This window comes from Gouania willdenowi, chromosome 21, assembly GCF_900634775.1.
Source record: "Gouania willdenowi chromosome 21, fGouWil2.1, whole genome shotgun sequence".
In the NCBI taxonomy this organism is placed as follows: domain Eukaryota; kingdom Metazoa; phylum Chordata; class Actinopteri; order Blenniiformes; family Gobiesocidae; genus Gouania; species Gouania willdenowi.
In genome coordinates this window covers 18,981,031-18,994,874 of record NC_041064.1, presented here as the reverse complement: position 1 = coordinate 18,994,874, position 13,844 = coordinate 18,981,031, and the positions used below count along the sequence as shown (strand labels likewise).

At 37.2% G+C, this 13,844-nt stretch overlaps 1 protein-coding gene across 6 annotated transcripts in view; it reads left to right on the top strand.

The window, feature by feature from the left end:
• dachd (dachshund d) overlaps positions 1-10,460 on the top strand; it is a 130,202-nt gene extending 119,742 nt beyond the window's left edge. For all 6 annotated transcript variants that reach the window (XM_028435411.1, XM_028435410.1, XM_028435408.1 and 3 more), the window contains 2 exons: positions 1,961-2,029; positions 9,146-10,460. In XM_028435411.1, the coding sequence (XP_028291212.1) occupies positions 1,961-2,029; positions 9,146-9,183 (107 nt within the window). In that variant the 3' untranslated portion in view covers positions 9,184-10,460. The remainder of the gene's footprint in view (positions 1-1,960; positions 2,030-9,145) is intronic.
• The last annotated feature ends 3,384 nt before the right edge of the window (positions 10,461-13,844 follow it).

Here is a 13,844-nt window from a genome sequence, read left to right as displayed (position 1 = left end):
TGAGTATTGAGCAATCATTAATGTAATGGCTGCAGTTCAGATTGATGAGTTAAAAAAACAACAACAACAACAACAAAAACATGCCATCTAATAAAGTTAGTAATCCGGAGATGTTCTTTATGAACTCTGTCGACTAAAGAAAGATTGTCCCTAAATGTACTCTATTACAGTGTTTAGAGAAAGAGAGAGAGAGAGGAAAATTAACAAAAAAAAGTGTCAGTCTTGGTCCCATCCCATGCGTGAGATGACCGCAAATGATAAAAAGTACAAAAATAAATCAATTCAGGAGCCACTAAATCAGTGTTTTTCAACCTTGGGGTCGGGACCCCATGTGGGCTCTCCTGGAGTTTAAATGGGGTCGCCTGAAATTTCAGAAAAATGTATATAGTTTTTTCGAATTTTTGTAATTATTATTCATCTCTGTAAAGAAATCAAGGAAGTTCTGCATGTGTGTGTGTTTGTGGAGTGAATTTCTCCCAGACGCGGTGTCTGATCAACCTGAAACTTTTTTTAACTGCTTCCACATACTCCGAGTGTGTGTATCTGTTATTTTGGACTTATTTGGCTGCGTGTATGTGTGTTTGGCACTCATATAGCAAAGCTCTCAAGTCTCACTCATTGGGCGTGAGACACACGCATTTCAACCTGATGTGAGTCACTGAGTCCGTGCATGTGCGCGGCTGATGCGTGTGAGAGTGAGCCCACTGAGGAGAGATGGACTGGTAGCGAGACACACACAAATACACACGTGGGTGCATGCGCGTGGCTGATATGCGTGCGCGTGTGAGAGTGCTGCCTGTTCTTTCTACTCAGTACTACAAAGAGGAAAGGTTTTAACAGCACCTTAACACCTACAATAAACAGCACTAACCATAATATCACACACGCATGCACACACACACCATGTTTCCTCTGGAAGTGTGAGCCACACACATGATTTATAGATGAAGTTATTCTCAGTCTGCTCGCTAATTTACATCTGTTTGTATATTCATTACTAACCTTGGATGATAAGCACCCCTGCACTAAGAAATGTCAAACGCTAAATAAATAGTTTTATTTGTATAAATTAATGTGTTGTTTATCAGATTATCCCTAAACCGCCACATTGGTGCAAACTTTATCATATTATCATGCACATGTCCCATAGATATAACCAGGGAAATTGCACACACTATTTTACTTTGCACCCGCACATTCTGTATACAGTACCTCTTTATAACACTACAGAGTAAAGAGTATGTACACCTCTTTGTACATCCAACCTTCAAACACATACTCATTTGGCCATAATTGACAACTTTACTTAAGCTCTTCCCACTATATGAATACATACAGTACTTCCGACGGCCACTGTACTAATATTTTTAAATCAGAACAACACAATCTTAAACAACTGTATTTCTATACTTTCACTTTGTGAATCTAGTTATACAAAAATGCAGTAAAAAAAAAAGCTAATTCTAGACCAAAATGGGGTCACAATCCAAAAAAGGTTGGGAACCACTAAACTAAATAGTGTTTAATTCCACTTATTTACAAAATGAGATTCTTTAAAGTGTGTTATCATTTGTTCATTCCATTATTATTCTCTATAGTTGTTTTTAAATAGTTTGCCAAGCAAACAGTTGTAGGACAAAGGGGGTACTTGAGTTGAAAAAGTTAGGGAACCACTTGTCTATTCCATGATCAACGTTTTTGCTCTTTTTGTGTGGAAACAAATAAATAAAATCACTTTTACTGATGGATTAATGTTTGAAATGAGCATTTATTTAGATTTCTTTGTAATTGCAGAAGATTCTCAGTGAAATCCTTTTTGTATTCCTTGCACATGTTCTGTTACACATGGCGGAGATTGAAGGCCTGTTCCCTAGTTTTGAATGAACGATGCAGTGATGCAGGCGTTGTGATGGGTGGATGTCAGCGATGCTTAACAGTGGTGATCCCTCTCTTCTCTCAGACTCTCTGACCCCTGAGATGGAGAGTGACCGCAGCAGTGGAAGAACAGATGCTGAAAGGACAATACAAGGTACAGGGGCTCAGATGAGACAATAAATCTCCCTCTTTTTTCTCTGCCTCTCACTTTTACTCTTTTCCTGCCCCCCCCTTTCATCCTCACCCCTCCTCTTCCACACTGTCTCCCACTTGCACACACACACACACACTCGTATACACAAAGTTATCCACACACACACACACGCTGCTTCAGTTCATGAACATTAGTGTGTCTGTGCCTGCTGTTCAGACATACAGCTCACCATCTGGGCCACAGCACCAGGTCAAGATCATTGGTTTTCTCCAGAAACAATATTGTTACTTTCTCAGCTTTTAGTGATAGGGATGCATTACTGTTTAGCAGGCGAAAAATCATCACACGCGGAAGTTTAAAGAATGCTGAAAATAGTTCGAAAAAAGCTGCTTATTTACAATTCTGAAGGCATTAATGAGTCATAAAAACCACAAAAAAGCGGCGGAATTCCTCCTTTGATAGTAATAAACAAGGCAAATCAATCCATTTTATGAATAAGCCTTGTACATTTTTAATGGTTTGTTTGTTTGTTAGCCTTGGGGGTGCAGTATGTGTTTGGGGAAGGGCGCTGCGGCGATAACCTCTGTAGACTGTCTGCTATCTGTGTTTACCCAGATACAAGACACCTTGCAGAGGTTGAATGTCCTCATTATTACTCAGACGTCTTGCTTTAATACGCCTCGGCTGCATCTGCTTGCAAGGGTTATCAGCGTTTCGAGCTTCCTATTTATCCGTAAATACGCTCCATGTAATTTCCTGCAAAAAGAAAAACCCTGGGAAATCTTCATCTGTTGGAAAAAAAAAAAAAGTTTAACTTGGGGTTATTCTTCTTTAGATTGTCCTTAAAAGCCGTAAAAAAGGAAATTACTTCTAATTGAATATTTTTTTGAAACTCTTTGATGTCCAAAAAAGGAAACATAAGTCATGATTTGGTGCCGGGTTGCCTGAAATTTATCATAATTGGTAAAAAATTTAATTAAAAAAAATAAAACTTTGGTAAAAATGGATTGAAATTCTATTATTTTATTTTTTTTATTATTATTAATTTTCAAATACACATCACACACAATAATGATCAAATAACTGTATCCTATGCTTAATCTTAAATTTACTTAAATTGCAAGGTGCAACATGGAAGAATATACGTAAGGAATATGATAAATAAAATAGTCTTTTTTTTATTATTTCATTATTTGGTGAGTTCTTAGTGAGAATGGAGGGGATTAAATAAGGTTGTCCTTCTTCCCCTCCCATTCAGCATGTTTATAGATGGTGTAGATGTGGTGTTGTGATTGTGTATATCACAACAACACATCCATAACACATATTTATGTGTTTAAATATATCAACGCTTTACAAATTGCTTGTTGAATATTTGCAGTTTAAGGATTTATAATTGTGTCTGATAGATAGCCAATACATAACTTACAAGCTATTAACAATGTATATATTACATGTTTAACTGTATGTTAATGATTTATAACTACAGTGGGGAAAATAAGTATTTGATACACTACTGATTTTGCAAGTTTACACACTTCCAAAGACTGGAGAGGTCTGTAGTTTTTATCATGGGTAAATTTAAAAAATCCACAAAAACACATTGTCTGATTTTCAATTTTTTTTTTGTTTTTTTTTATTTTTTTATTTTTTTATTTTTTTTTGCATAGAATAAGTATTTGATACAATAGAACAATGGAACTTAATACAAGATGTTTTGTGTAGTTCTTGACCAACATATATAACTTTATATACGTTAGTAATGTGGAATACTATAGGATAACGTCACAATAACGTTTATAAAGTTTTAACTGATAATTAGTTTACTAATAGCTTATTCGTGTCCTATTACTAATTTACAAGGTTATAAATCATTAACATACAGTTAACATGTCATGTATAAATGTTAACTAACAGCTTGTAAGTTATCTATTGGCTATCTATAAGGCACAGTTATAAATCCTTCATAAACTGTCAGCAAATATATACTCGATAACTAACACTTTATTAATGATATATTAACTACTTATAACAGATAGTTATTATAAAGTGTTACCAATAAAGCTACACATATAATGTACGTGATATGCCTACGCAGGCAACGTAACATAAAATAGTAGTATTAAAAATATCTGAGGTGCACTAATCCTGACTACTTTGTATTTGTAACACACTTTAATAAAAATGTTTAAAAACTGATCCAAAAAAAAAAAAAACATGTCTCCGGTTTGGCGGACATTTGTGATATCAAAATGGGGTCCCGACCCGAAAACGGTTGGAAACCTCTGGATTAGACGTATTCAATCCAATGATAGCCTCTTGTTTCATACCTAATTAGTATTTTTAGCTTTTGTCACTCCCGATGTTTTGTTAACTCTATCATTTTATGCTCTATAGTTGTTTTGAAATCGTTTTCTAAGCGTAACTTAGATTCTGAAATAAGAAAAGCTCTTTTGCATCGGCCAACGTTTTGCACTTTTTGTGTAAAAACAAATACATAAATTCACTTTTACTGATATATTAATGTTTGAAATGTGCATTTATGGAGATTTGTGAGTAATTGCAGAAGATTCTCGCCTAAATCCTATTTGTATCCCTTATTTCACACCCAATTAGTATACTTAGCTTTTGTCATTCCCTATGTTTTCATTTTTATGCCTTTTTGAAGCATGAAATGAAATGTTTTTACACTTAAAAAAAAAGACTGTAGTCACCGTCCTGTTGAGATGTTTGATGGCGGTTAACAAGAATCCCGATTGTTCCTTATTTTAAAAGAAGTCTAATCCCTGTTAAGAGCGGTACGATGCCACCGTGAAGCACATCGTTCCTTCGCTCTCGCTCAGTCGCTTCTTATCGTTGCCTCCAAACGAAGAATGAAGACGGAAACTGAATAACAGGCTGCACTTTGTGTTTTGTTCAATTAGAGAAGCATTTGTCTGCCACCCATGTCTCCTCTAGTCTACTCTGCGAGCCTCGCTGTATAATTAACCTCAAATGGCAAAAAAAAAAATGATGTTGATAAATTACACAAGCAGAGAGGCGGGGGGGGGGGGGGAGAAAACAAGGCTATCACATGCATAAAAGCCAAAGAGAAATATGTGGATGTTTTCCCAACTCCAAACTGGTGCAGGCGAATGGGAAGCAAGAAGGGTTGAGTGGGGGTGGGGGTGGGGGGGTGGAGAGAGAGAAGAAGGGTGGGGGTGGAATAATGAGGGCATGATTTTAGAGAACTAATTATTTCTATTTGTCTTTTGTCACACTTCTCTAATTCGGCGATATTAACACAGTCTGTGTTTATTAATTGCTTTTACAATGTTTTGAATCAAGTCCATGAGGGAACGCGGCTCCTTTCACAGGCACGGGCGAGCTACTGGGACTACGCCTCACCAGTTTTCCCTGGCAACGGCGCGCACGCGAGCGAGCGGCGCTATAACCCCACTCCCCTCGCTCCTTGTGTTCGGCAAGTTTACACGACCCTGCTCGCCGAGATAAAGTTCTTTGTTGCAAGATTAAACATCAAAACAGTTAAAGTGAAATTAAAATTAAATGAATGAATGTCACTGAAGCAAAAAAAAGACTGTAATTAATGGATCCCTTAATTGTCTTCATAAAATATTTGCATGGGCGTAATTTGCATAATTTACATGTATTAATTAATCTTTCAAAGGAATTTTTTATGCTGAGAGAAGCCAAAAAAAAAATCCCCCTTTGTTTTATTTAGCATCTAATGAAATATTTATTCTCTTTAATGAACTTTTCATCTTGATTTGAATATGAAAATACTGAAGTTTTAACATTTTTTAATGAGCCATTCGTTCATAAAACAACGTGTCGGGACGTCACCGCCGTCTCCAGCTGGGTTCGTGAAGCAGATGTTTCAACATTTGCAGTAAACGTTGCATCCATGAGGTTTTCTAAATCCAGCCTAATTTTTTGTCGTTTTAAAAACTCCATGGGAGGAATATTTACTCTTCTCCTGACATCGACTCTTGTCCCGTTCATTGGCTCCCCTGTGAGTCATCTCAAACAGGGCTGCACACACACACGGCTGTTTCAGGAGCAGGCGTGTGTACGTGTGTGTGTGTGTGTGTCGAGTGGCGTCACATGATTAGGGTTCTGTGGTCCTCTTCTTCACTTTTCCACTGCGAACAGAGCTGCATTCACGCCGTAATGGCTTTTACACAGAAATCAGTGGCTGAGGCTAGAATAGACGCAGCCAGAATGCAATACCTTTGAGACCCTAATGGCACTGCTGTGTAATTAACCTGTGTGTTTGTGCACACACACACACACACACACACATGCACATTACACACGCACAGTATTGTTGTCTCCCCTTTCAGTGCATAACAAGTAAAACACAAACATACAGTTTTTTTGTTGTATTTATTCTGCTTTTCCTACTCATCAGAAGCCATCATTACTGTGTAATATTGTACATAATTTGGGATTTATTCATTTTTTGGTGGGTTTGGGGGTTTGCGTAGTATAACTTGCATGGTTTGGTTCTTCTTTTTTTTTTTTTGTTGTTGGCATAATGTATTTAAACGGGAAAACCGATTAATTAAACATGTTACTTTAAGAATTAGACCCTGAACGCAAGGACACATATTTCTTATTTGTGGTGAATTTACTTTTATTTCGATACTATTTCTCGTAATAAATGATGTCGATGGAGGCGTATGTAATCCACTATTTGTTTTTATTGTTTTGAAGTTTAAGAAAGTTTCAAAAATTTGTAGAAATTCTCCATTTAATAAACTTTTTCTTACCCTTTCTTAGGGAGGGCTGGCGATGGTCACAATTACACAATAAAATAAATACATGTATTTAATTGCATTAATAAAACATGCATTGCTGTTGGGAAAAGATTGCACTACATGTAGCGTTGAAAATAAAATTAAAAAAAATGTGCAAAAAAAAAAACAAAAAAGGGGGGACACCCTAATGGATTTATTCATTTACATTGATAAATTAGAGCAGTATTGAGCTAAATGACACAGATGTAATATTATCCATTAATGATGAGGACTGTTGTTTAAAAGCAGGTTCCTCAGTGAAGGGGCAGGACTAGGTCATTCCTCAAACTGTGCATTAGGAGGATACATATACTTTTATTTGTAGGAAATCTGTTTTTATTTCAATACTGGTTGTGAGGCATGTGTAATCCACTTCTTTTGTTGTTTTTTTGGTTGTGAAGTTTGTGACAAAGAAAGAAAGAAAGAAAGAAAGCTTAAAAAATTAGCAAAGAAAAAACGGTACGCCCAATAACTTCATGGATTTAATCATTTACGATGATAAAAACTTCCATTCATGTTGAAAGCTGTTGGTTAAAAACACCCTGAAAACGTGTTTGAGAGAAAGAAAGAAAGCTTAAAAAATGTGCACAAAAAAAAGGAACACCCAGTTGCAACCTAATGTTTCATTGACATTGATAAAATTGGAGCAGTAATGAGTTAAATGACACTGAAGTAATATTCTCCATTCTTTGTAGTAAATGTCATTTTATTTGTTATAAATCTGTTTTTTATTTTAATACTGGTTGTGTGATTAATGATCGTTGATGGAGGCATGTGTAATCCACTTGCTTTTATTGTTTTGTTATTTTTTGGTTGTGAAGTTTGAGACAAAGAAAGAAAGAAAGAAAGAAAACTTAAAAAATTAGCCAAAAAAAAGGTATACCCAATAAGTTCATGGATTTAATTATTTACGATGATAAAAAAAAAAATCCATTTATGTTGAAAGCTGTTGTTTAAAAACACCCTGAAAACTTGCTTGAAAGAAAGAAAGCTTAAAAAAAAAACAGCAAAAAAAAAAGGAACGCTCAATAACTTCATTAATTTGTTTATTTACATTGATAATAATTTCCATTTGTGTTGAAAAACACCCTGAAAACTTGTTTGAAACAAAGAAAGAAAGAAAAAAAAGCTTAAAAATGTGCACAAAAAAAGGAACACCCAATTGCAAACAAATGGATTTATCCCTTTACATTAATAAATCGGAGCAGTAATGAGCTAAATGACACAGAAGTCATAATCTCCATGTACTGTATGGTGAGAGTTGTTCAAAAACACCCTGTAATCTATTGCGATCCTGCTGCGGGTTACTCGGGAACATTAGAACACAGTAACAGGTGTATTCTGCACAGCTCTGAGGAACAGACCCTGACGTCCTGCGTAGCTTTTGTGTCATGTCCAACAACCTGCGCCGCTAAACGTCTTTGTGCACGTCCCCTCTTTAACATTGAATTATTTAAGTGTTCTGCCATTGAGAGGTGTACGTCTTGAAGGCATTACTGTGGCATTTCTCCTGCAGAGGAAAATGTGGAAGGTAATAAACGTCAAACACGCTCCTGAGCTGTGCCTAACAGATGCTTTTACCAGCTCAGCGCAGAGGCAGCCGCTGCTCGCTCAGGCGAACACTCAGACAAGAGCGTTTCGCTGGAAATGGACAAAGCTCGTTAGGCTGGAGGTGTCTGCAGATAGCGAGGTGGAGGAATGTCTGCCTCTCTCAATGAGCACTATTTCCACGGCAGGACATGTCACTTAGAGTGCACTTTACAGCATGACTGCAGTATTATGTTCAAACAGGCATATCAATGTAGATGTCTCGAGCGCGCGCACAAGTGTGTGTGTGTGTGACACACACTTGCGACGCCCCGGTGTGTGTTATTATCGCTGCTTTTATACGATCGTGCTCTTTTGTGCGTAATAAAAAAAAAAAAAAAAACATGCTGGTAATAGTGTAAGTGTGCACGTATTTCCTGAATCAGGTGCAGATTCCTCTCTCCGACACTGCAGTAAATCATCACCCTCTCCCCCCCCCCCATCCCAACGCCACAAAGTTTCCTCTGCTGTTAAAAGCAATAAAGTGATTTAGTTTACGTGATGTATAATCATATTTGTCACGGGTGCAGGTTTTTTTTTTTTTTTTTTTTTTTTTTTTATCTCAGCCCTAAATCAGTTAATGCTGTTGAAATCACAAAGACTTGAGGGCAACTTTTTAAAGTCTCATCAAGGGGACCACGTCCTGAATGCTGCATGCATGTACATTAGCGAGATGTTAGCTATGGGCTAATCCTTGTGTGTGTGTGTGTGTGTGTGTGTTCTGCTACAGATGGAAGGCTGTTCCTGAAAACCACCGTGATGTACTGATAAGACCGCAACGAGCTTGAGGAAAATCAACATTTCAGACGGAGGAGGGGAAAAAAATAAATAAAGAAGAAAAAACTGAAAAAAAAGAAGAAGAAATGCTAACCCATGAAGAATCTCATCCAGGCTGGTGTGGAGAAAAAAAAAAAAAAGAAAAAAAAGTCAACCTGCTTTGTTGGGAAATTGTGCAGAAATTCTGTGTTCATCCCGATACCGAAGGAGGTTGCGAATGTAGAATAAGAATTTGTTTTTATCGTATAGAGGCTGTCACGTTGCAGTTTGATAAAGCAGGTTTTTACTTAGAAAAAAAAAAATGGGCCGTCGTGAAGAATAACTATTGAGCACAGTAGAATATGTACCTGTGGTACATCGTTGGTAATAACTCATAAAATCACAGCACTGAAGATTTTTTATACTGTAAATCTGCCAGCGAAAAAAGCTTTTAAAGCCAGAAATCTGACTGAAGTTTGGTTTTGTACATCAAATTGTTTTTTTTTTTTTTTTTCTTCAACAGCTCAGAGATGAAGCGTTTGGATGTTTAAAAATCTGTGTGCGTTCATCAGCAAGAAAAGACTTCTTGTGTTTTTAAATTAGATGATGATACAATCAAATTTGATTTTTACCATTGTTGTATATACGAGACGAGATGAAGGCTCACTCGATCCGACCCCAGCTGATTGATGAGGTTATGTGTATATAACGTTAAAAGGTATTGTGTATGCAGTAGAGCTATTAGGCAAACAATACCACCGTTTATAAAAAAAAAACAAACCTACAGTTTTGTTCTGTTCTCTCTCTCTCTCTCGCTTTCTCTCTCTGAGCCATCATTCTTTCCTATAGCTGCCATTTTTGGTGAGAAAGCATGCAGGCATGTAAATGTTTGTCCTGGAGTTATGATATTTAATAAAATCCTATATTGTGCTGAACAAATACAAAGGGTTCAAACCCCGGACAATTTTGAAGATATTACCCATTTCACTCTCCAAGCTGTCAATTGTACTGTAACCTTTGTAACAGAGGTCGTCATTTTTCAAATCTGCTGTACATTTTTTTTTTTGTCAAACTCGCACCTCTTGCTTTAAAAAAACAAAACAAAAAACAACAAAAAAAAACAAAAAAACAACACATATCCAGTCTACTATTGTTCCTACATTTCTGCTTGAAAACAATCGACATTTCAAGAAGTAAATACCATTTACTCGCTCAGTTCTCTCTCTAACCTACACAAATGCCTGTTTTTTTGTTTTGGTTTTTAGAGTGTTTGATGATATTCTGATGAAATTAAAAAAAAAAAAAGGAAAATACTTCTTTCTTTTTTTTTTTCTGTTACCTTTTCTGACGACTTTTTTTTGCATTTTTGGTGCAGAGTCACCTGTGTATATTCTCTAGACATGAGCTGATGTCAGTCCTGTTAAAACCTTGTGTTACAATCAGAAAAAGGAGGAGGATCCCATGTTTATCACCGTCTTTTTTTCTTTTTGTTCTCAGTGGCGTGTCTCGGTCTGTTGTCACTATTAACTTATATAGCTTCTCGAGTCATCTCTTCCTTGTACTTCAAATTCAAAATAAAGTTAACATATTGATGATGAACCTATACCTGAGTGTTGCACAACGTGGTTGGAACACGTGATCAGGGGGCAGATGTGAGGAAATCGGGGGAAAGCCATTCCTCGTAGTGCTTTTGGTGTTTTTGAGACATTTAGACTCAACCCACGCTCTTTGAATCATATTTTCTATGTATCATGTATGACCTAAAAAAAAAAACAACATTGCAGATTTACTGTACTGTAGATGAATGAGCATATTGTTCTTCGCTTTGTATAACAGTAAAAAAAAAAAAAAAAAAATATGCATAATCAAAGGATGAGGTGTTTGGTGTACGTTTCCTTTCTTTCCAATGGGTGCAGAGGTGTGTGTGTGTGTGTGAGAGACCTTTAACATGCATGTGTGAGTTTTTTAAATGCATAGAAACAGTATGTAAATGAGGGTGGGACCGAGCTCACTGTAAATAAATTACTTCGTGTGTACTTTCACGTGTATGACGCTAATTTACTGCCATAAAAATAAACAACACTCCTTGAAACACTTTAGATGGAGCCGTGAAGATGTTAATGCTGCACTTTTATTTATTTTGTTTTTTTTTTGTTTTTTTTTATCCTCGTGTTTTGTCTTTAACGCATCCTTTGTGTGTTGTTTAATATTAATGTGTGCCCGGTTTTTCCTCGGGTGACATTGATTTTGCTGTCGATTTTGGATCCACAGGGATTATTTCCCAACAACAGTATAACAGGTACAGCTCTTAAAACAGAAAAATATGAAATCGACATCCACAGATAAATTCCTCTAGTAAGCATTTCTGAGTGAAATGTGTTGACACAGCATGCTTGGGCCATTCCTGTTCTGCATCCTTCTTCTTTTTTTTTTTTTTTTTAAAGCGTGGCCATAACACAACAGAGATGAATAATTGACCGATTGCTGCATAATTCAATGTGCCATTATAAAGATTCAAGGCATGAAATATATTTCAAGCTTTTCTTCTTTTTCAAAGAAAAAAAAAAAAAAAGTTAACGTCAACCTTGAAAAAAAACAGTGTGACACAATGGGCGATCAATCATGAGGCCGAGCTTCTCCCGGGGTTCAAAACTTGAGCTCGATCTGGAGTGAAAGGAACTCTGACACCAAACCCACGTCGTCCCTTTTGATGACTTTTTCCTTCCTTCTTCCCTCCTGGATCGACTTTGCTCGTGTTTTCCAAACCACCTCTCCGATTCCCTGCCTGTTTCCTTTCTCCGATGAGGGAAAAGAACCCTGCAGCTACATGTTTCATATCACTGCGCATTTTGTAATAAATTCAATTCAGTACAAATATGACCATGAGGCATGAAGACTTCAAATACCAAATGTGCATTATAGATGTGTTGCTACATTTTCCTTGACTTCACTGATTGCTTATTCAACGCCATGCAAACTTGCATGTGTGTTTTTTTTTTTTTTGTACTTGGGTTGAGATGTGCTCATGAAGACATCACCCAGACGAGATTATTCCGCATGATCCCGCCTCCTTTTGCTTAATGTCACAATTTTCTCGTTGTTTTGAGTTTGCTTGACCAGCTGAAGAAATGTGTTTATGCCGACCGCGCAGGCAGAGTTCACACTCAACACTCTAAAAGTCATAAAAAAAAAGTTTCACAGCAAAGAAATGAAGTTGTAATTAGACTTCTGCCCGGTGTCAACTGCGTTGTTAACCCCAACCGAGCTAATTCTTTGCTCATCACTAAGACCAGGGGATGACAATTTAACGGAGGCAGTAATACCGCACGTCTCTTGATAAGTCGGCGCTGCCCGGAGTCTGTAGAGAGACATTAGGGAGGTGCGGGCTGATTGTCTGAAAGATAGAACTAATGTCACCTAATCAGATAGACCATTATGTATTAGTGAAACTACAAAACAGTTTTATCTGACAAGGGCCGGGCCACATTACCTAAATTAACATTTTGCAAGCATGAACATGGTGGACTGCAAAGGGAAGAGGAAGGCTAAAGGACTGTGGCCTGCTCTTAGACATTCGGCAGTAATTATTAATTTATGATTGTCTCTGGTTTTAATGAAAATGAAAGCCAGGAAAGAGAACAGGGAGGGATAATGTGGCGTGAAATTGAGTTTCATTTGTACAGGGGCCACCTTTTAACTCTGCGCTTCTTAGGCGGAAATGGATCTGAGCTTTTCCCTTTTCGTTCCCCTGAGAATGAGTTTCAGTGTTTTTCGCCTTATCGTGCACTTGCTCCTTTTAGTCAAAGCCCGTCAGAATTCTCCCATCCTTTTGTGATATTTGTGGCCAACACGCCCTTTAACACCTCCTTTTCCTCTCATAAAGCCTTTTCAAAATGACACCAGGCTCTTTGATGTCTGATAACTATGTCAACAAGTTTCTTCAATGGAAATGTCTCCACGCACGTTTCCTTTAATGTCAACAAGACGGCAAAGAAAGGTCTGGGACCGGGTTGGCATGAATATGACTGAACAAGACATAGATTGATTTGCTAAGATTGTTAGCAGTGCTCTGTCCTGTTGATATGATTGAGAGGAGAATTACCTTGAAAGGGATTTTTCTCCCCCCACCAAAGAATAAGAGTGGTTTTCATCTCTGTGGAGTGCCCATTTAGGGCTTTAGACTGTGCTTGGATAAAGTGATTATAGTTTTTAGAAATTATGGCAATAACAGGAGTTGTACTGATATGTCCTTCCATGCAGGGACTCACTGAATTTGCGTAGACGTATAGCAAATTAAATAAACTATACAATGTGTATTCACTTATATTGAAATGAATGCCTTTGATTACTTTTTTGTTCATGCATTTGTTCTGGTGCCTATCGGCTACTAGGCAAGGGTACACCCTGGACAGGGTGCCAGTTCATCACATGGAAAACACAGACAGACAACAACTCTAATTGATCTAAGATAAATAATTTTGAATGGTGGGAAGAAATCGGAGTCCCCAAAAAAGACACTAGCTGGGTTTCCATTACAGATTTTCGCATGATTAAAAGCAATATTTCTAAATGTCGACAAAGTATAATTACGCTTTGAATGTGTTTCCATTGAAGGTTGTTTTGGGCAGGAGCCTCGTAACTCCCGTGGAATCTCATCCCGCGAGACTTTGGTG